General features: G+C 37.1%; 1 protein-coding gene across 1 annotated transcript in view; it reads right to left on the bottom strand.

The window, feature by feature from the left end:
- ZPBP (zona pellucida binding protein) overlaps positions 1-25,277 on the bottom strand; it is a 101,617-nt gene that overhangs the window by 63,745 nt on the left and 12,595 nt on the right. The window contains exon 4 of the mRNA XM_004277946.2: positions 18,359-18,508. Coding sequence (XP_004277994.1) covers positions 18,359-18,508 — 150 coding nt within the window. The remainder of the gene's footprint in view (positions 1-18,358; positions 18,509-25,277) is intronic.

The following is a 25,277-nucleotide window of genomic DNA, read 5'->3' as shown; positions in this document are numbered from 1 at the left end:
GGCAAAGTGGAGAGATTCCAGCACAGAGGATCGGTGCTGACCGGCACTCACCAGCCCGAGAGGCTTGTCTGCTCACCGCCGGGGCGGGCGGGGCTGGGAGCAGAGGCTGGGGCTTCAGTCTGAGCGCAGGGAGAGGACTGGGGTTGGTGGCGTGAAAACAGCCTGCAGGGGGTTAGTGCGCCACGGCTGGCAGGGAGGGAATCCGGGGAAAAGTCTGGACCTGCCGAAGAGGCAAGAGACTTTTCTTCCCTCTTTGTTTCCTGGTGCGCAAGGAGAGAGGATTAAGAGTGCTGCTTAAAGGAGTTCTAGAGACGGGCGCGAGCCGCGGCTAAAAGCGCGGACCCCAGAGACGGGCGTGAGACAATAAGGCTGCTGCTGCTGCCACCAAGAAGCCTGTGTGTGAGCACAGGTCACTATCCACACCTCCCTTCCAGGGAGCCTGTGCACCCCGCCACTACCAGGGTCCCGGGATCCAAGGACAACTTCCCGGGGAGAATGTACAGCACGCTTCAGGCTGCTGCAACGTCACGCCGGCCTCTGACGCCACAGGCTCGTCCCACACTCCGTGCCCCTCCCTCCCCCCTGGCCTGAGTGAGCCTGAGCCCCCGAATCAGCGGCTCCTTTAACCCCATCCTGTCTGAGTGAAGAACAGATGCCCTCCAGCGACCTACACACAGAGGCGGGGCCAAATCCAAAGCTGAACCCCAGGAGCTGTGCAAACAAAGAAGAGAAAGGGAAATCTCTCCCAGAAGCCTCAGAAGCAGTGGATTAAAGCTCCACAATCAACTGGATGTACCTGCATCTGTGCAATACCTGAATAGACAACGAATCATCCCAAATTGAGGAGGTGCACTGTGAGAGCAACATTTATGATTTTTTCCCGTTTTCCTCTTTTTGTGACTGTATGTGTATGCTTCTGTGTGAGATTTTGTCTGTATAGCTTTGCTTCCACCATTTGTCCTAGGGTTCTATCTGCCCGTTTTTTTTTTCTTAATAATTATTTTTTGTTTTAATAACTTTATTATATTTTATCTTACTTTATTTTATTTTACTCTATCTTCTTTCTTTCTTTCCTCCCTTCCCTCCTTCCTTCCTTCCTCCCTCCCTCCTTTCTTTCTTTCTTTCTTTTTTCTTTCTTTCTTTCTTACGACTTCTACTAATTCTTTCTTTCTACTTTTTCTCCCTTTTATTCTGAGCTATGTGGATGAAAGGCGCTTGGTGTTGCGGAGTCAGTGCTGTGCCTCTGAGGTGGGAGAGCCAACTTCAGGACACTGGTCCACAAGAGACCTCCCAGCTCCACATAATATAAAATGGCAAAAATCTCCCAGAGATCTCCATCTCAACACAGCACCCAGCTTCACTCAACGACCAGCAAGCTACAGTGCTGGACACCCTATGCCAAACAACTGGCAAGACAGGAAAACAATGCCATCCATTAGCAGAGAGGCTGCCTAAAATCGTAATAAGTCCAAAGACACCCCAAAACACACCACCAGACGTGGACCTGCCAAGCAGAAAGACAAGATCCAGCCTCATCCACCAGAACACAGGCACTACTCCCCTCCACCAGGAAGCCTATATAACCCACTGAACCAACCTTAGCCACTGGGGAAAGACACCAAAAACAACGGGAACTACGAACCTGCAGCCTGCAAAAAGGAGAACCCAAACACAGTAAGATAAGCAAAATGAGAGACAAAAAAACACACAGCAGATGAAGGAGCAAGATAAAAACCCACCAGACCTAACAAATGAAGAGGAAATAGGCAGTCTACCTGAAAAAGAATTCAGAATAATGATAGTAAAGATGATCCAAAATCTTGGAAATAGAATACACAAAATGCAAGAAACATTTAACAAAGACCTAGAAGAACTAAAGATGAAACAAACAACGATGAGTAACACAATAAATGAAATGAAAAATACTGTAGATGGGATCAATAGCAGAATAACTGAGGCAGAAGAACGGGTAAGTGACCTGGAAGATAAAATAGTGGAAATAACTACTGCAGAGCAGAATAAAGAAAAAAGAATGAAAAGAACTGAGGACAGTCTCAGAGACTTCTGGGACAACATTAAATGCACCAACATTCGAATTATAGGGGTTCCAGAAGAAGAGGAGAAAAAGAAAGGGACTGAGAAAATATTTGAAGAGACTACAGCTGAAAACTTCCCTAATATGGGAAAGGAAATAGTTAATCAAGTCCAGGAAGCACAGAGAGTCCCATACAGGATAAATCCAAGGAGAAATACGCCAGGACACATATTAATCAAACTGTCAAAAATTAAATACAAAGAAAACATATTAATAGAAGCAAAGGAAAAACAACAAATAACACACAAGGGAATCCCCATAAGTTTAACAGCTGATCTTTCAGCAGAAACTCTGCAAGCCAGAAGGGACTGGCAGGACATATTTAAAGTGAAGGAGAAAAACCTGCAACCAAGATGACTCTACCCAGCTAGGATCTCATTCAGACTGATGGAGAAATTACAACCTTTACAGACAAGCAAAAGTTAAGAGAGTGCAGCACCACCAAACCAGCTTTACAACAAATGCTAAAGGAACTTCTCTAGGCAAGAAACACAAGAGAAGGAAACGACCTACAATGACGAACCCAAAACAATTAAGAAAACAGGAATAGGAACATACATATCGATAATTACCTAAAATGTAAATGGACAAAATGCTCCCACCAAAAGACACAAATTGGCTGAATGGATACATAAACAAGACCCATATATATGCTGTCTACAAGAGACCTACTTCAGACTTAGAAACACATACAGACTGAAAGTAAGGGGATGGAAAAAGATATTCCATGCAAATGGAAACCAAAAGAAAGCTAGAGTAGCAATTCTCATATCAGACAAAATAGACTTTAAAATAAAGACTATTAGAAGAGACAAAGGACACTACATAATGTTCAAGGGATCAATCCAAGAAGAAGATATAACAATTGTAAATATTTAGGCACCCAACATAGGAGCACCTCAATACATAAGGCAAATAATAACAGCCATAAAAGGGGTAATTGACAGTAACACATTCATAGTAGGGGACTTTTACACCCTACTTTCACCAATGGACAGATCATCCAAAATGAAAATAAATAAGGAAACACAAGCTTTAAATAATACATTAAACAGGATGGACTTAATTGATATTTATAGGACATTCCATCCAAAAACAACAGAATACACATTTTTCTCAAGTGTTCGTGGAACATTCTCCAGGATAGATAATATCTCGGGTCACAAATCAAGCCTTGGTAAATTTCAGAAAAATGAAATTGTATCAAGTATCTTTTCCGACCACAATGCTATGAGACTATATAGCAATTACAGGAAAAGGTCTGTAAAAAATACAAACACATGGAGGCTAAACAATACACTACTTAATAACGAAGTGATCACTGAAGAAATCAAAGAGGAAATCAAAAAATACGTACAAACAAATGACAATGGAGACACGACGAGCCAAAACCTATGGGATGCAGCAAAAGCAGTTCTAAGAGGGAAGTTTAGAGCACTACAATCCTACCTTAAGAAACAGGACACATCTCGAATAAACAACCTAACCTTGCACCTAAAGCAATTAGAGAAAGAAGAACAAAAAATATCCAACGTTAGCAGAAGGAAAGAAATCATAAAAATCAGATCAGAAATAAATGAAAAGGAAATGAAGGAAACGATAGCAAAGATCAATAAAACTAAAAGCTGGTTCTTTGAGAAGATAAACAGAATTGATAAACCATTAGCCAGACTCATCAAGAAAAAAAGGGAGAAGACTCAAACCAATAGAATTAGAAATGAAAAAGGAGAAGTAACAACTGACACTGCAGAAATACAAAAGATCAGGAGAGATTACTACAAGCAACTCTATGCCAATAAAATGGACAACCTGGAAGAAATGGACAAATTCTTAGAAATGCACAACCTGCCAAGACTGAATCAGGAAGAAATAGAAAATATGAACAGACCAATCACAAGCACTGAAATTGAGACTGTGATTAAAAATCTTCCAACAAACAGAAGCCCAGGACAAGATGGCTTCACAGGCGAATTCTATCAAACATTTACAGAAGAGCTAACACCTATCCTTCTCAAACTCTTCCCAAATATAGCAGAGGGAGGAATACTCCCAAACTCATTCTACGAGGCCACCATCACTTTGATACCAAAACCAGACAAGGATGTCACAAAGAAAGAAAACTACAGGCTAATATCACTGATGAACATAGATGCAAAAATCTTCAACAAAATACTAGCAAACAGAATCCAACAGCACACTAAAAGGATCATACACCATGATCAAGTGGGTTTTATTCCAGAAATGCAAGGATTCTTCAATATACACAAATTAATCAACGTGATACACCATATTAACAAATTGAAGAAGAAAAGCCATATGATCATCTCAATAGATGCAGAGAAAGCTTTCGACAAAATTCAACACCCATTTATGACAAAAACCCTGCAGAAAGTAGGCACAGAGGGAACTTTCCTCAACATAATAAAGGCCATATATGACAAACCCACAGCCAACATCGTCCTCATGGTGAAAAACTGAAAGCATTTCCACTAAGATCAGGAACAAGACAAGGTTGCCCACTCTCACCACTATTATTCAACATAGTTTTGGAAGTTTTAGCCACAGCAATCAGAGAAGAAAGGAAATAAAAGGAATCCAAATCAGAAAAGAAGAAGTAAAGCTGTCACTGTTTGCAGAAGGCATGGTACTATACATAGAGAATCCTAAAGATGCTACCAGAAAACTACTAGAGCTAATCAATGTATCTGGTAAAGTAGCAGGATACAAAATTAATGCACAGAAATCTCTGGCATTCCTATACAATGATGATGAAAAATCTGAACGTGAAATCAAGAAAACACTCCCATTTACCACTGCAACAAAAACAATAAAATATCTAGGAATAAACCTACTTAAGGAGACAAAAGACCTGTATGCAGAAAACTATAAGACACTGATGAAAGAAATTAAAGATGATACAAATAGATAGAGAGAGATATACCATGTTCTTGGATTGGAAGAATCAACATTGTGAAAATGACTATACTACCCAAAGCAATCTACAGATTCAATGCAATCCCTATCAAACTACCACTGGCATTTTTCATGGAACTAGAACAAAAAATTTCACAATTTGTATGGAAACACAAAAGACCCAGAATATCCAAAGCAATCTTGAGAACAAAAAACGGAGCTGGAGGAATCAGGCTCTCTGACTTCAGACTATACTACAAAGCTACAGTAATCAAGACAGTATAGTACTGGCACAAAAACAGAAAGATAGATCAATGGAACAGGATAGAAAGCCCAGAGATAAACCCATGCACATATGGCCACCTTACCTTTGATAAAGGAGGCAGGAACGTACAGTGGAGAAAGGACAGCCTCTTCAATAAGTGGTGCTGGGAAAACTGGACAGGTACATGTAAAAGTATGAGATTAGATCACTCCCTAACACCATACATAAAAATAAGCTCAAAATGGATTACAGACCTAAATGTAAGACCAGAAACTATCAAACTCTTAGAGGAAAACATAGGCAGAACACTCTACGACATAAATAACAGCAAGATCCTTTTTGACCCACCTCCTAGAGAAATGGAAATAAAAACAAAAATAAACAAATGGGACCTAATGAAACTTCAAAGCTTTTGCACAGCAAAGGAAACCATAAAATAAGACCAAAAGACAACCCTCAGAAAGGGAGAAAATATTTGCAAATGAAGCAACTGACAAAGGATTAATCTCCAAAATTTATAAGCAGCTCTTGCAGCTCAATAACAAAAAAACAAACAACGCAATCCAAAAATGGGCCGAAGACCTAAACAGACATTTCTCCAAAGAAGATATACAGATTGCCAACAAACACATGAAAGAATGCTCAACATCATTAATCATTAGAGAAATTCAAATCAAAACTACAATGAGATGTCATCTCACACCAGTCAGAATGGCCATCATCAAAAAATCTAGAAACAATAAATGCTGGAGAGGGTGTGGAGAAAAGGGAACACTCTTGCACTGCTGGTGGGAATGTGAATTGGTACAGCCACTATGGAGAAGAAAAGGGTGTCATATAATTGCCAACAATAGGCAAAAAAAAAAAGTATGTTTCTAACTTATCTATAAGCTTTATTGAGTTCAATTGCAACACCTGAAACTGAGAATAGGGTTTTTTTTTTTCTATCCGTTTCAAAATCTCACTGAAATGATACAAGAAATATAAAAATGATAAATCCACGGTACTAGAAATCAGAAAAGTTTACCTTCTGAGACAGGGAGCTCTGTTGCTACTTTTGTTAATCAAGGGGCCTGCTGAGGAGACACTCTCCACTCTCACTAAAGTGATAGCCACCACTGTTCACTTTCCTACCTGCTCATTTAAGCCAAAATTGAGTGCACAGACCAAGCTACTATAAGCCTTTGTATTCTAGGTTGAGACCAGACAGCTTCTAATTCATTTACAAACATGAATGAAAACCACAGATTCTCCTAACCAAATCTGGGGAGTTCCAAAATCACTAAAGAAAAGCATGAAGGGGCTTCCCTGGTGGCACAGTGGTTGAGAATCTGCCTGCCAGTGCAAGGGACACGGGTTCGAGTTCTGAGCTGGGAAGATCCCACATGCCGCAGAGCAACTAGGCCCGTGAGCCACAACTACTGAGCCTGCGCATCTGGATCCTGTGCCCCACAACAAGAGAGCCCGTGACAGTGAAAAGCCCGCACACCGTGATGAAGAGTGGCCCCCGCTTGCCGCAACTAGAGAAAGCCCTCGCACAGAAACAAAGACCCAACACAGCCAAAAAATAAATAGATAATAAAAAAAAGAAAAGCATGAAAATGAAAAAGCAAGGGAAAATAACATAAAAGAAAATTACTGTAGGAAGCATTCAGAAATAAGTTTTTAAAATTCTAACTAGTAAGGATAGAAAATATATCCATAAAACTATTATAAAGCTATTGTAGAAGAGAAGTGATGCTAAATACGAAAAGCATCCTGGAAAAAATTTTTAAATACAAATACTGAAAATTTAAAAATTAATTGAAGTAATAAATGAAAACAAGGTTAAAAATATGTTTGGAGATGAAGTAATGAAATTCTCACATAGCATAGATCAAAATTAGAAACAAAATGACAAGAGCAAAAGAAGAGAAAAGGAAGAGAGATCCCAGATATCCTATGTCAAAGTGAAGGAGTTCCAGGAGAGAACAGAGCAGACAAAGGAGAAGTTAATCAGGGGACAAACAGGGAAAACACTCTGTAAGCTGAAGAAAGGTTTGTGTCACCACACCAAAAAGGTCCATGAAACTGTGAATAAGAAAACTGAAAAACAATGTCACATTGAGACATAAATCTTAAAAACCTATCAATATCATGCATTTACTGATACATATATTCCCATATGATAAATGACTGATTTATATTGATTATATCATGATTTATCACATCAAAGCTGTGTGATGTGATACATACAAGAACCATGTAGAAGAGTGAACCTTATCAGATGGACCTGGAAGCTGCAGCAAGGCTCCCAGCAAGGACTGCAGACAGAGCAAGCACTCCTCTGGTTCATGGGCTAAAAAAGAACTCCTTTTTCCTTCCAGAAATCCGGCATGTATCATGCTATTACATTTGATAGAAAGAAATCTGAATATAAGCCACAATATCTTCAAAATGCCCTCAAAAACTCTATCAAAAGTGTCCTTTTCTGAAGACAGCTTCTTATCTCTGGGAGAAGTACACATTTACACACACAGCAACTCAGGATCCGCTTGTAAATGAGTTATTAACAAGTTGTATAAAAGAGAACACAGCAGGCTGGAGGCTGCCTACAGGATTGGCCCTTGGCTGGTAAGTATTTCCCTAAACGGACAGGCATTGCTCCCCATGTGATAAAACTGTTTCCCCACCTGAGGAACTGAACCCTGCACCTCTGGGAGTTTGGGACTTCTGTCGTTGTCAGGCAGAGGGAGCCTTCATGACTAGCTCCCAATCAGCGCCTGGGTGCTGAGTCGGCACAGGGCTTACTGGATTTTTACCACTAAGGAAAGGAGGGGGCTCAATGCAACCTCACACAGGAAGGATAGCACAGCAGTCCTGTACGTGGATTTCACCTGGCTCTGGCCGTGACTTTCCCCCTGCCATTCCTACTGTGTGTCCCTCACCTTAGCCTTGAGTACAATTCTGCTGAGTCCAGCAAGTCCTTGCAGGGAATCCCTGCAACAGTTTAAAAAATAAAATCCTCATATGAAAATCAGAAGCTTTAAAAGAAAAAAGACATATACGGCTCTAGAAAAATGGGAATGATAAAAAAAATGACATAAACATCTACAGGAGTTCTCAAAAGTTTTGGTCTCCGGATCTCTTTACATTCTTAAAAATCACTAAGGACCACCAAAGAACTTTTATGTAGGATATATCTACCAATATTTATGATACAAAAAATTCAAACTGAAAACCTTTTTAAATGTTTATTAATTCATTTTAAAATGATAGAAACTCATCAGGCAGTAACATAAAAAAAAACACTTTTAGGTACAATAACACTTTTCAAAGAGAATCAGTGAGAACAGTAGTATTGTTTTATATTTTAAAGCTCTTTAAGGTCTGCTTAATAGAAGTCAGCTGGAGTCTTATACTTACTTGTTCATTCAATGACATATGGTGTGTTGGTTTATTGCCTCATAGAGATATGTAGTTGGTTAGAAAGAAACATTTTAACAGCTTTTTTGCATAATTGTGGATGACTGTTCCACAGTAGCTTACCCACTTCAACTGTAAATCTCAACACAGTTAAAACAGTAAATAATATCATTGTATAACTACAAAAACAGTTTTCACCTTGCTGACCCCTTGAAAGGAACTCAGGGACTCCAAGGAGTCCATAGATTACTATTTGAAAACTACTGATCTATACTCAGAGTTAGAGTATTTGAACTTACTAGAAGTTGGCAAGAACACAATAACTTAGTAAAACAGGTAAAAAATATGAATAGAAAATCTCAAAAGGAATAATAAGCACAGAAAAAGATGCTCAGAGATGCTAGTACTAAGGAAAATGCAATCACAATGGTGGCATAACATTTTATACCCCTATACAAATAAAAGAGCAATAACACCTATTTTTGTAAGGGATATGGGTACGAACAAGTTTTCATACACATTATGAAAATTAAAAAATAAAAGTAAGAAATATATCTCTCAAAATATTAAAGAAAGTAATAAATTAAGAATAGGAAATTATAGAACAAAAACCGGTACATATGACTAAAGAACAAGTGGAGATTTTAAAGAGAAAGATCCAATTGGAAATACTGGGGATGGAAAGTATAGTCATTGAAATAGAAAAACGGCACCAAAGTTAAAACAGAAAGTGAATAGACTAGCTAAACTTGCAGACTTCACACTGCTGAAGACAGGTTTGATAAATTGGACAATGGTACCTTAAACACATTTAAAGATCTGTATATATGAAAGACAAGTGAAAAGATATGGATGATAAATTAAGGAGCCCTAACAAATATGTTTAATTGATATTCCAGAAATAAATAGTTAAGAGGAAAGGTTTTTAGAGATCATGAAGGAGTCAACGAAATCCAAGCTAGATGGCAACTCCACTGCAGACTGGGGCAGACAAGGGCACAAGGCTCCCTCTCCCCAAGAAGGGACAGGAGGTCAGCCTTTCTCATGCAGACCAGAGCTACCCGGTGCTAAAGGGAAGTTGTGGGTGAGTACAGCTGAGAGGTGAAGGCTCCCTCCTTCCACCTCCCCACTTTGTGAGATGGAGGCTCTAACCTGGCAGCAGCAATTCTGAAAACAATGGGAGCCCATCAGCCTTGTCCAGCTCGTCATGTGAAGTGTCCACACAGGAGAAACATGCTGTGGAGACCCGGGGCTGCTGCTGCTACCCCCTCCAACAGATGCTAAGTTTCTAAAGCAGTGTGTCACTCACAGAGAAGCACACCACCGTCCCCAGCCCCAGCTCCAGAGCAGTGGCTCAGAGAATCTGCCGGGAATGAGCAGCAGGCTGTAGAACAGAGAGCTCAGAATCTCTTCTCAAAGGAACTGACGTCCTTGTGATAAACTGTGGGGAAGCTCAAACCTCAGGGCACTTTCAAAAACACTGGCAATATGGGGAAAGACAACTGGGAGAAGGCGAAACTGTAGGCAGCCTAGTTTGTCAGACAGCAACACAGGAGGTGTCAGCTGGAAGGAGCTATCCTGAGGTCAGAACAAATCTCAAACAGACCTGGGGAACCCAAACTGAACTGGATCGGTTTTAGAGGAATTTATGCCTCAGGGCATGGTTGAAAACAACAGATACATGAAACCTCTATGGGTACACCCAAAGTGCGCCTTCCTAGGACAGACCTTGGAGGCCTCACACTACGGTGGCAGCGGGAGTGAACCTCACTGAAATAATCTAGCCAGGATAAAATTATGACAAATCTGGAGGGTGGGGGAAGGAAATGGACCAGTACCCAGAGTTGCTACAATACATTATCTAAAAAGTCCAGTTTCCAAACAAATTAATGCAACGAAACAGGAAAGTATGACCTATACACTGGAAAAAACTAGGAAGCAGAAATTGCCTGTTTAAGAGTGACCAGATGTGGTCACTTTTAAAGATAAATATTAAAAACTAAAGACTTCAAAGCATTCATATAAATGTGTTAAAATAACAAAAGAAAATCATGATTAATGAAGGGAGGTATTTTAATAATGTCACATCAAATAGAAACTATCTATAAAAAATTATAAAAAAAAGAATCAAGTGGAAATTCTGTAGGTAAAAAGGAAAAACACTGAAAGGAAAAACACAATAAGAAGCTCAACAGTAGATCTGACCTGACAGAATAAAGAATCAGCTAAAAGTTTTTCAGACTGTTAAAAAGAAAACCACAGGCCCAAAATTGTGTCACATGTGCTAAACCCCAAGATACTAAAACTACACTTAATATCTAATCTAATGGCAGTTTCAACCTCTCCCACAAATGTAATCCTAATCAACCACTCTAGAATTTTCTAGTCTAACAGTAAAGTAATCTATCACACAGGCCTCCTCCAGTCCCCAGAGGAAGAAGAAGCAACCTGCATGATAAAACCAAAACCTCTGCCACTCCCTTCCCCATACCCTCAAGAAAAGAGGGCCTAGTCTAAAAATAATCCTTTCTTTTCTTTTGCTAATAGCATACAACCCCTCAGAGCCACCTTCTAGTTGCTAGATGGGATGCTCCCCAATTCATGAATTACCTAATAAAGCTAATTAGATCTTCAAATTTTCTTGAATTTTGTTTTTTAACAAGACTGAAAGAACATAACCTCAGTCAATAATCTGAATCCACACAAAAAAAACAAAGCACTCCAGTAAATCATGTAATTATATAGACAGAATAAGTGCATATTTCTTCGACTTTCTTTCCTCTTTACTGATTTAAAAAGCAATTGTATAAAAGAATTTGTATATGATGTATCACTGGGACCAAACATAAATATATATTTTCCAATAGGAGCACAATGGAGGTGGGTGGGAGCAAAGCTGTACTAGACTAAGGAAATGACTACAGATGGAAACTTGAAAAAAAAGCAAACAATTAAAGAAAATAAAAAATGATAAAGAAGGCTAATGTAACAAAATCTATAAATATACATTTCTCTCCTAATTTCAGCTTCTCTAAAATACATAAAGTTACACAAAATAATAATTATAAAATGTATTGTTAGTTTTGTAACATTTACAGGTGTAATATGTATAATATTAATACCACAAAAAGCATGGAAAAGGAATAGATCTACATAAGACTAAGGTTTCTCTATCTCACCAGAATTAAGTTTGTAAAGATGTCAAGCTGATTCTGATAGGTTAAGATATATGTGGTAACTTCTAGAGCAATCAATAAGGAAATGACCCAAAAATATATAGTAAAAAATCATTAAAGTAATTAAAATGCTACATTAGAAAATATTCACTTAATTCACAAGACAATGAGAAATAGAAGAACACACAAGACAGGGAAATATAAAATAAAATGATAAGAGTATATCCACTTATATAAATAATAATATTAAATGTGAATGGATTAAATTATCTAATCAAAAGGCAGAGACTATGAAACTGGATTTAAAAAGCAATGAACTATTTAGTGTCTACATGAGACACATTTTACATGCAAAGATACAAACAGACTGAAAGCGATGGGGTGCAAAATAATACATCCTGTATACAGCAATCACAAGAAAATAGGAATGGCTATTCAATTATCAGGCAAAGTAAACTTTAAAACAAACAAAAAATGCTACTATAGCTAAAGGGTAACATTTTTTAATAATAAAAAAAGACAACCTATCAGGAAGAGAGAACAATTATAAACATACACACACCTAAGAACAAAGCACCAAAATGAAGTAAAAACTGACAGAAATGATAAAAGAAATAACTATTTTGATTATATGATGATTATATCATTAAATAATGATAAAAACAATTCAAAATATTGCTTGGAGACTTCCAATAATGAATGAAACAACTAGGCAGAAGATCAACAAGGAAACAGAATACTTGAATAATGCCGAAACCAAATATACCTAAAAGACATCTACATACCTCTCCACCTGGCAGCAGCAGAATATACATTCTCAAGTGCTCTGGCACATTCTCAAGGATGGAGACTATTTTAAGCCACAAATCACAATAAATTTTAAAGGACTGAAATAATACAAAGTATTTTCTCTGATCACAATGTAATAAAATTAGAGTAACAGAAAAATTTGAAAAACTCACAAATGTGTGGAAATTAAACAACATAATTCTAAGTAACCAATGTGTCAAAGAAGAATCAAAAGAGAAGTTAGAAGAAAAACTTCATATAAATTGAAAAAAAAACAACCTATGGAATGCAGCTAAAGCAGTACATTGTGGGAAATTATATATACAAAATTATATATATATAAAATATAATATGATCTCTAATCAATAATCGAAACTTTTACCTTATGACACTAGGGAAGAAAGAGAAAACTAACCTTAAATCAAGCAGAGGGAAAGAAATAATAAAAATTAAAGCAGAGATAAATGACATAGAAAATAGAAAAACAATAGAATCAATGACACAAAAACATAGTTATTTGAAGATATCAACAAAATTTATAAATCTTTAGCTAGAGTGACCAAGAAAAAAAGAGAGGACTCAAATTAACAAATCATCAATAAAAAAGGAGGCAGTATTATTGACCTTACAGAAATAAAAAGAATTACAAAGGGATACTATAAAAACCTGTATGCCAATAAATTAGATAACTTAGATGAAACAGAAAAATCTCTAAAAGACATACACTACTGAAACTGACTCAAGAAAAAATAGACTATATGAATAGAGCTATACCAAGCAAAGAGATTAAATTAGTAATCAGAAAAAACAACTACCCAGGAAGAAAAACCCAAGCTCAGATGTTTTCACTCATGAATTCTATCAAACATTTAAAGAAATATTAACAATTCTTAATGAACTCTTCCAAAGTCAGAAGAGAAAGAAAAAATTCCCAAGTCATACTCAGTATTATCATGAAAGCAAACCCAGGTAAAAATGATATCACAAGAAAACAGAACTACAGACCAATATCTCATATGAATATAGATACAAAAATTCTCAACAACATTCCAGCAAAATGAATCTATCAGTATATTGAAAGCATTATACATCATGACCAAGTGGGATTTTATCCCAGGAACCAAGCTTGGTTCAACACTTGAAAATCAATGAATGCAATATACCATAACAATAAAACAGAAAATAAAAAATACATAATTATCTCAATTAATGCAGGAGAAACACTTGACAAAATCCAACATCCTTTCACGATAAAAAATTAAAAATCAACAAACTTGGAATGGAAGGAAACTTCCTCAACCTAATAAAAGGCATCTATGTACAATCCAATCTAACACCACATTTAATAGTAAAAGACTTGATGAGTCCCCCTAATATTACAAAGAAGGCAAGGATATCTGCTCTCACCATTCTTATTCAACAGAGTACCAGAAGCCCTAGTGTCCCCAATAAAAAAAGAAAAATAAGAGGCATACGATTGAAAAGAAAGAAACAAAACTGTCCCTATGTGCATATGACATGACAGTCTCACAAAGAATCTACATTTTTTTTAAATTCTAGATCAAGACACAAATAATAAACCACTTTTTGTTTACAGTATGTCTCGTTTTGTTGTGCTCCACATTATTGTGCTTAGCAGATATTGCATTTTTTACAAATTGAAGGTTTGTGGCAACCCCGCGTTAAGCAAGTCTATCAGTGCCATTTTTTTCTGCAGCATTTGCTCACTTTGTGTCTTTGTATCATATTTCGTACTGAATTGCTGCAATCTCATGATAAAACTTGAATAAATGGGGAGTTGCTTCTTATGGATGAGCAAAGAAAGTGGTTTTTTTCTTATTTTTTATAAATCGTTTTTCTATATATTAGCAATAAACCTGTGGAATCCAAAATTTGAAATCTAACATCATTTACAATTGTGCAAAAAAAGCCCAAAATAACATACTTAGGTATACACTTAAGAAAGCATGTATATAGAGATGAAAGAGGGAATTCCCTGGCAGTCCAGTGGTTAGCACTTCCACTGCAGGGGGCACAGGTTCAATCCCTGGTCAGGGAACTAAGATCTCACATGCCTCACGGCATGGCCAAAAAGAAAAAAACAGAGAGATCGCAAACATCCCCCAAATTTATCTACAGATTGAATGCAATTCCCATCAGAATTCCAGCAGATACACTGTAGATACGTATAGGATTATTCTAAAATATATAAGGAAAGGGGTGGGCCCTAAAAAAGAAAAACATTTTGATAAAGAATAGTGGAAGGAATCACACTACCTGGTACTGAGGGTTTCTATAGTTACAGTGATCCACACAGTGGCACTGGCAGAGGAACAAACCCCATAGATCAATGGAAGAAATTAGAAAACCCAGAAACAGACCCACACAAATATTCTCAACTTACTGTTGACAAAGGTACAAAAACACTTCAAGAAATCATGCTGGAGCAATTGGATATCCTAATGAAAATTATTAAACCTCACACCTTACACAAAAATTAACTGAAACTGCATCATGTTAAGCAAAACTATCACAAAAAAGGAGAAAACCTTTGCCTATGGCTAGGCAAAGAATTCTTAGACTTGACAACAAAAGCATGACTAATTAGCAAATTTGATAAATCAGACTTCATTGAATTGAAAACTCTGGCTCTGTAAAAATACTGAAAACTATAAGACATCAAGAAAAGAAATTGAAGAAGAAAGAAATAAGTGGAAAGATATTCTGTGCTCATGGATTGGAAGAATTAATATGGTTAAAATATTAAATACTACACAAAGCAATCTACAGCTCCAACACAATCACTATCAAAATTCCAATGGCATTTTTCACAGAAATAAAACTCTTAGAAATTTGTATGGAACCACAAAAGACCACAAATAGCCAAAGCAATCTTGAGAAAAAAGAACAAAGCTGGAGGCATCATGCTCCCTGATTTCAAGCTATATTACAAAGCTACAGTAATTAACACAATGTGGTATTGGCATACAACCATACACACAGATCAATGTAACAGACAGAGAGCCCAGAAATAAACCCATACAGAAATGGTCAATTAATTTACAACAAAGGAGCCAAAAATATACAATGGGGAATAGACAGTCTCTTCAGTAAATGGTGTTGGGAAAACTGGCCAGTCACATTCAAAAGAATGTAACCACTGTCTTACACCATGCACAAAAATCAACTCAAAATTGATTAAAGACTTGAATGTAAGACCCGAAACCATAAAACTTCTAGCAGAAAACACAGGCAGTAAGCTCTTTGACTTACTGTCTTAGAGATCATTTTTTTAATCCAACACCAAAAGTAAAAGCAACAAAAGCAAAACTTTTGTTCACAGCCCATGCAAATAGCAAAACTCAAAAAACCTCATCAATGACCAAAAAATAAACATTAAAGCCATGAAATACCATTATTAGACTATTACATGGGCAACAATTCAAGATACAGTATACTAAGGGCATTTTAGGTAATGAGATTCTCGTGTACTGTGGCGGGGATACAAACTGTACACTCTTTGCAGGGCAACTAGCAGAATTATCAAAATAACACTGTGAAAACCCTGTAGAAGATATTACCTTACAGAATCACCTCAGCAAAATACTAACAATTTAACATCTATAATACAAGAATACTAGTGTGTGTGTTTACACACAGATCGATGAGCGACGGACTCATACACAGAGACGCACAGAGGGACTCAGGGAGGAAGAGACTGAAGGACTTATTTCAAGGTTCCACGCACTGCTGTTTGAGGCAGGGAAAATCTGAAACACACGAAACGATCATCAACTGAGGAATGTGCAAGCAAAATCTGGAATACCATGTGGCATTGGAAAGACTAAAGTGGATCCTTAGAGTGAAACAGAATGACTTAAATGATTATTTTAAGCACAAAAATAGCAGGTCTCCAAAATCAGTTTATTAAATGATGTGTCATCCTGCTGCCACTGGTATAACAGTGGGGCACAGTAGGATATCAAGAGAGATAAAAATACAAACTCTAGAACGAGAATCCCTAGATTGAAATCTGAGTCCCACAGTCTAACGAAAATTGCAGTACCTACTGTACGGGTTTGTTGTGAGAATTAAATAAGTTGAATATAAATAAAGCACTTCAAAACAAAAGCCTTGCAGGGCTTCCCTGGTGGTGCAGCGGTTGGGAGTCCGCCTGCCCGTACAGGGGATGCAGGTTCATGTCCCGGTCTGGGAGGATCCCGCATGCCGTGGAGCGGCTGGACCCGTAAGCCATGGCCGCTGAGCCTGCGCGTCCAGAGCCTGTGCTCCGCAGCGGGAGGGGCCACAACGGTGAGAGGCCCGCGTACCGCAAAAAAAAAAAAAAAAAAAAAAAAAAAGCCTTGTGAAAATAAGCAATATATGTGTTTTGCTGTTATTATTATAATTACACGTAAAAACACAGCATAAATGCTTGGTAAATATTAGCTATCATTTTCATTACTATAAACCAGCATTCATTTTAGGCACTGTTACACTTGTTAGCTTATGTGAATATACCCTTATGAGAGATTTCAAAGTACATTTGTTATAAACTATATAAACTATACTAAATAACACATACCATATTTTACAGGAAAAACTATGTAACAAAAATGAAGCGTGACTGATTACAAAGTTTAAACAAATTATTTGCCTAACAAAGTTAATATAATTTCTCATGAAAATTATGTCTTTCTTTGGATATATGGAACACCGTTTTTTAGTGTATAAAAATGATCAGGGAATCATTAATAATTCTGCCATTTGTTCTACATCCCAGCTGTGAAAACAATGCTGCATGAGCTTCCTATTGCTTCCAATGGTATATTAACTTCTTAAGCCACAAACCTCGTGGCTTAAAATAACACAAATGTATTATCTCACAGTTGTGGAGATCAGATGTCCAAAGTGAGTCTTGCAAGGCTGGAATCAAGGTACATTCGCTCTGGAAGTACCAGGCTCCAGAGACCTGCCACCTCCTTGGCTTGTGGCACCTACCCCACCCTCTCCTTTCACTGCCACATCTCCTTTTTCTGCCTTTGGGGCTGTCCTGCCTTCCTCTTTAAGGACCCCTGTGACTGCACTGGGCCCACGCTAGTAATTCAGGAGAGTCTACCCTTCTCAAGATCTTAATTACACCTGCAAAACCTGCTACTGTAGGGTAACATATTCAGAAGCTCTGGAGGTGAGACACGGACAGCCTGGAGGACCCTGACTCTGTCTCCATGCGTGGGTCCCAGCCGTGAGACGGAACTTTCACTCAGGCTGTTCTCCTGGCCACTCCATGACCAACTCACCTCTCCAGTCTCAGACCTCAACAGATCAAGCTACCTTTGGACAGGGGTTTTAATACAGTGGCAATTCATGTTCCTGTTCACGGGGATGGCAGTGCACCATCAAGAGGATACTCGGAATTTAAAGGCAGTACGGAGTACAATATCATGCTCATTCTCTGAAAACACGATTTCCATACCACCCTGTTTTTATGCACTGTCTTAAATTGATCTGTACATGTCAATATTCCCCTGAAGAAAAATGATCTTCCCTTACCACTAACCCCTTACAAAGCACTTCACAAAATATAGGCAGGCAGACATTTTTCTTTAATTAAGAGAGACTAAACACAACAAAATCCCTTTAAAACAAACCTGTTAAAGTATGTAAATATTTGTAAACATTAAGAAATGTTAAAATACAACCAAAATCCCTTCTTACCATATACAACATATTTCAGTTGGAGATTTTTAACGACTTCTTCCACAGTAGGTTTATACTCCAGAAAACACGTGTAAACCCCACTCATGCTCTCCTTGAAGTTCTGGAATACAAGGCTTCCTGTGGAGGTCACTTGTGCAGTGCTGTTTCCTAATAGAGGAATAAGATACAGTGATCAGTAGCTTAAATTACATGAGATTGAGATAAAATAACGAAATAGTTTCTTAACAGAGAAAAACCATCCAAATTTACCTACAGAATCACTGAAGGAGTCGGGGACAAAGTCATTGTGTCTGGTGGTTCTTGACAGTGGGTGCCAGGATGAACTTAGTGTCAGAATTTCACTAACCAGAGTTCATCAAGTGAGTGGCTGCCTAAGTGGTAAGAGACTAACAATCACACGTACATGATGTGCTCCTCATCTGCTTGTCGCACTGAGATGGCATGATCAGTACTCATATACATATAATATAGCATATACTTATACATACTATCAAGTAATTATATTTGTATATATGCATATAAATACTTTATTGATGAGTTATGCTCTCATTAAGCAATGTATATGAAAGGGATAAAAACAGTGTGTCCAGAACAAAGGCTAATTCAATATAGTCACGAACACCTAGGGATTTGCTGTCATTACACAAGGTACTTGGCAAAATTTGGATTACAACCGTGAGGGTTGCAGAAGAAAGAAAACAGGAGACTGGATCACTTGACACCCGAAGTCGCACAATCAGAACTGCAGTGCTGGGAGTCAGAACGTGGACGTAAGGTCCCTTGTCACTTCAGCATCACTTAAGTACCACACTGGGAGAGAGCCATGTTGTGTAATGGGAAAGAAGTCTGATTTAGAGGGTTAGGACTTGGCTTTTAGGTGTGCCTTTCTTTCTCATAAACTGTGTAACTGGGGATAATCACTTAATCTTTCTGAAGTCTAGCTCCTTCATTTGCACAACAAAGAATCATAATATATGATAATATATCTCATAGAATCATTTTTGAATAACAAATACAAGGAATGTTAAAGTACTTGAAAAAGCTATAAATCATTAAGCAATTAAAAATGGTTACTCTCAAAGTTCATAACCACGGGTTTGCACTAGAAAAAATTATTAGATATTAAAACTCACTCAATAATTTAATAAACTATTCATTAGAATTGAAAATATTATCTTAATAAATACTCATCTTTTTCTATTTTAAGAAAATAATTTATTGCCTATAACTGTCAAGTTGAAATTTATTTTGAAGAAATTTATTGCTTCAAAATAAGACAAAAGATGAATGTTCTTAGTGAAGAAATTTTCATTATTCATTTTTTCACTAAAAATGTGTTGAGTTTCTAGCACATGCAAAGCCCTGTTTCGGATACTGAAGGAGAAATGAATAGATGGATATACCCACCCTCAAGGGATTTACATAGAGCATTATGCCTTGAGAACTCCCGTTTCTATATCTTGGATGAAGCTAAAAAATGTGATATAAATTTAGAATACATTTCTATTGTACTGCCTATTTCTTCATGAATATCTTTTGATGAAAGAGTACATATTTATCATAACATGTTGTCTCTTTTTTAGAACAGATTAAGAGGTTTTCAAGTGTTTGCTATACATATATTTCAGCAGACACAACAGATACATCATAGTAATATGATAAAAGGTGCCCACAAATTGTAAAGAAATTTTAGAATATCATGTCAGCAATGAAGCCATGCATTCCCTGGCAAAAATTTGAAATAAAATTTCCCAAACCAGAAGCATTAATAAGTGTATTAATATATATTTGAATGCCTACTACAATGTTAAATATTATGACAGCCAGAAAATCTAGTATCATACAATTTGTAAGAAAACACTCTCTGGCTACCTTCTTATTTTAAAAAATTTAAAAGTAGCACACTTTGAAAAGATACCCAGATGATTGCATAGCCAAGAGAAGAACCCACTTAACAAATACCACTTAACAAACAGACTTTTACAAAACTAAGTTTAAATGGGAATTTCAGGATGCCAAGGCATATCACTATATACTATGTAAGAACTCATACAACAGCAGACAGTCAATAAATAATTAAACTGAAGTCAGGACTTCTTTCTCTAGAACTCAGCTTGATCATCTAAAAATTCAGAGTTGGATTAGATTTCTAGAAGCACATGCCTCAGAGCTCTAAAATTATATGGCAAAATTTAAGCACCATTTCATTACAACTAATTTTTAAAAACAGGTTTATACTTTTGGTTTCTGCTCAGATATGGAGAGTGACTATAAGAGCAACAACATCATACAACAATAAGGAAAAAGACAGACAAACTATCAACCAACAAATTTTCTTGAACCCATCAAACAAATGAGGCAGGTAGGGCAACCAGTAACCCTGAAAACCAGGAATGAACAGGGCCTGCAGGTAGAACCTAGACCTAAGCATTTGCTTCAATGGTCTAAGAACATCTGGCTAAAAGTTTTCAATAAATTGCTAAAAGCCAAGTGCTGTCCAGTGTGAGCATGTGAAGCCTCTGAGGACCACAGATGGGGGCAGGGGGAGTGCAGAGGCAGTTGCACCCTCTTACAGGCTTCTCACCTTCATGAAAATCTTTGGGTGTTCAAAGGAAGATCAGGGGAACCCTGAGCAAGATTCCCACAGGGCACTGGCTAGAGGAGGGGGCCAGCGCAGGGTACTGGCTAGAGGAGGGGGTCGGCAGCCCTGCCAAAACTCCACCCTTGCCCATTTCCCCTACCTCCTGGTGAGGAGCAATGCTTTAACCTACAAGGGAGAAGAAACAAAAATGGTCACTGAGGGCACTGTGGAAACATGTTACCACTAGGGAAGGAAACAGGAAGAAAAAAAACCTCACTCTTGAGGAAGTCAGCAAGAAGTACTAGGCCAACACTAAAGCCGGCAGACAGGCTGAAGCACTTCTAAAGGCCACACCCACAAGATCCAGTGACACCACACCTGCTGAATCAGAACACTAGAGACTGCCCCTCTCTCCCAACTGCCCATCACTAATAAGAGTCTAGCAAAAATGCAGTGAAATCAAGCTAGGAGAGCTGCAAGAAAGATTCTCTCTAGAGAAAGCAAAAAAGGAGAAACCAAAGCCAAAGATGAGACAATGGAGAAAAATAAGTTTTCAGTAACCACAGCAATAACCAATATCAAAGCCAGACAATTCCTGACTAGTTTAACACAAACTCCCAATATTAAAGGCTTAATAATATTTTAAAAAGTGTTCATCTCAAATATAAAAATAATTATCTCAATATTTACTATCTTATTCAAGATGTTCTTAAAAAATTAAGAAGCATACAGAAGGGTAAGAAATGGCACATTTCCAAAATACCAGGCAATGACACAGATGTCAGAAGTATCAGACAGTTAGTTTAAAATAACTATGAATAATGTATTAAATAATTTAATGGAAAATGTAGAAAGCATGCAAGATCAGATAGGTGATTTCAGCAGAGTCTGAAACCATAAGAAATAATCAAATGGAAATGTTAGAACTAAAACCAAACCAAAAAAATAAAAAAAGAACACAGTAACACAGATGAAGTCTTCCTTCAATGAGCTCATAAAGAGGCTTGACACAGCTAAGAAAAGAACCAATGACTTGAAGACAGATCAAAAGAAATTTACCCAAAGAGAAAAAGCAACAACAACAACAAAAGCAAAACAACACCAAGAAGAATGAATCCAAGAGCTATGGAACAATTTCAAACAGTTACATAAGGGTGACAGCAATCTCAGAAGGAGCAGAGAGATAGGATGAAGCAGAAGAAATACTGGAAGATATAATGGCCGACAATTTTCAAAAATTAATGACAAACCAAAACTACAGATCCAAGAAGCTTATAGAACACCAAGCAGAATAATAAAATAACCAAAAAAAAATGCATTTAGTATTCAAATCACTGAAAGTGAAATGGAAAGAAAAAATCTTGAAATTAATCAGAAAAATATGGCACACTGCCTACAGAGGGATAAGGACTATTTTATAGCAGCCTTCTCACAAGAAACTATGCAAGCAAAAAGAATACAGAATGCCATCTTTGGAATGTTGAAAGAAAAAAACTGCCAATCCAGAATTCTACAACCAGCAAAAGAAATAGATAAGCAAACTTTACCCAAAGCAAACAGAAAGGAAATAATAAAGTCAGAAATCAATGAAACTGAAAACAGAAAAATACCAGAGAAAAATAACTCAAAAGCTGGTCCCTTGAAATGACTGATAAAATTGTTAAATGAAAGAGAAAAGACACATCCAATACCAGGAGTGAATGAGGGCATATCATAGAGATCCTGCATATATCAAAAAGATAACAAGAAAATATCATAAACTATGCACATAAATTTGACAAGTTGAAAAAAATCTAAGTTGGACAAATTCCTTAAAAGACACAAACTACAAAAAGTCATAAAATGGTGAGAAGGGAAAATCCTAGTCCTACCTCATTTAGATTATTATCTGTGAACTCTGAAGCCAGACTTCAAAGGCACTTGACTTCAGGAAAGTACCTTGTTCTCTCAATGCCTCTGTCCACATATAAAAGGGAGAAAATGACTGTACTTACTGCAAAGAGCTATTGTGAAACTTAAATGATTAGTATATGTAAATTGCTTAGAACAGAATCTGCTACATGATAAAAGTATACGTGTTGATTATTTTTATAAAATTCGGAATAAAAACACTAAAGTAAAAATATGCTTGCAGAATATATCCACACATGTATATCTATATTTATATATATTTAAATATGTGCATTTACTACATGTATGAATACACACATACATAGATATATGTATGTATTTGTGCATGTGTATTCATACACGTAGTAAATGCATAAAGAAAAGCTAAGGAATAATATTGTAAAAGTTCAGGATAATGTTTACCTAAGAGGGGTTGGGGACAGAAGAATGGGATTTTTCAACATTAGAAGGTTCAACAGTCATGATAATGGTATATCTTGGCTTCTATAGCAAGCTCAAGGATGTCTGTTTTATTACGCTTCATAACTTACATATCTGTTATACAGATTTGTATTTATCAGATGCTTCATAATAAAAATATTAAGGTAGAGTAAGACATAATCTATGATCTCATTTTTTAAAAAACATAATAAGGATGCAGTTACAGGGTAAAGCTAAACGTGTGTGTGTGTGTGTGTGTGTGTGTGTGTGTGTGTGTGTGTGCAGTTATACAGGTTTGTGTGAACATTTAAAAAAATGGGAAAGTCCACACACCAAAAAGAGCTAATTCATCATAATGGTATTAGGGTTGAAGTAAGAGATACAGGGCTTGCTGCAATAAATGCTTTACCTTTGTAAACCAAAAATGTTGGAAGAGAGACAGAAGAGGGTGGCAGTGGGGGTGAGAGGAAGAGAGCCTAGCAAGTCTAAGACTTGGCCTCTACACTGTACTACCATCTAAACAACCTGGATGCTTCTCTCCAAAGGGAGGCGCAAGTACATAACTACATGTTTCTTTGGTTCAACTGTAGCGGAACTATCTTTGGAATATCCATAAAAAGATTAAAAAAGTACAGTGTAGTTTAACCTAAAGTCCAAAAAGCTTCTCTGTTTTACAAGCTTTAATAAAATTAGACATTTTCCACGTCTCTCTGCAATTACAGTGATAGTACTGAGCTTTAAAGCTGGCAGACAGCGAACTATGACGTGACACTGCACTGAAAACACAACTGTAATCATGATGTCAGAATACCAGGATTTTCTGAGAATAGTCTTTATAAATGCAAAGCCATTGCATCTATATGATTTTATCCTTACCTGGAAACAGCTATGTTTTTGAACATCTGTTTTCCATTATGAAAGTGAGTAATATAAAATGTCACTTCTAGTTAAAGGATTCAAAATTCACTTACATAGTATACTTTGCAATACAAGCTGCAAGACCTGGCCTGGCATCTCAGAGAAGAGCATGTTTCACATCTCAATTTTCAAATCAAAGGAGTAACAAATTACAACACAACAAATCAATACTTAAATGCTTCTATTTTTGAACTCACAGAGTTTTAATAACAAATGTAAAATATATTTAATATACATGCTTGTGTTATATTATTTGCTATTAGAAAGCAATAAAAATATTGATTTTATTTTCAATATTGGATACCTTTACTCCTGGCCCCCTTCGCTGATTTATATTAACTGCCTAGCCTCTCAGGACCTCTGTCCCTGACCTCTGCTGACCCCCTCCTACACTCTAGTACTGCAGCCAGGCAGAGGTCACGCTGCTCTGCGTACCTCCTGCAAAGCTGGGCACAATGGCAGCCACCAGGTAGTCACTCACCGAGAGCCGAGTAATTCACTTTGGAGACACACCACCTAACCTAAAGAGTGAAGTAACTCTTTAAACCTTGAGCTATTTCAGAATCAACATAAATATTATGGCAATGTACAACCTAGATTGTTCAACTATATAAAATATGAATTAAAACATATTAAAAAATAAATATTTCTTATGAATGTTTCTTCAGCAAGTCTTTGTATGAATATACTGCTTTCCTCCATCCAGGTCTACAAAATAAACCTTTAGGCTTTCACCCACAAGCACTGTCTCAAAACACCAATAAGGGAAAAAAAGGAGAAGAAGGAAGGAAGGAACGGAGGGAAGGAGGGAGGAAGGGAGGGAGGGAAGGAAAAGAGAGAGAAAGAAAACATGGTGAATAGAGCAATAAAGAAAAACTTCCACAGAAGGTATGCAAAAGGTACTTCCTTGAACAGATATTTAGGATGAAAATTCATTATCTGAATTTTCAGCAAGGCTGAAAACAAAAACAGCTAAGCTAATTGATATTTTTTAAACTACACTGCAAAAACAAATCAGCTTTTAGCAAATGAGATATCAGAATACAAGATGGGCATTTCAAAATAACAAAATAAGAAGTTGAATGG

The sequence above is a fragment of the Orcinus orca genome, chromosome 9, assembly GCF_937001465.1.
Source record: "Orcinus orca chromosome 9, mOrcOrc1.1, whole genome shotgun sequence".
NCBI lineage: Eukaryota > Metazoa > Chordata > Mammalia > Artiodactyla > Delphinidae > Orcinus > Orcinus orca.
The sequence above is the reverse complement of the archived record's forward strand: the minus strand, read 5'-3'. Positions and strand labels throughout refer to the sequence as shown.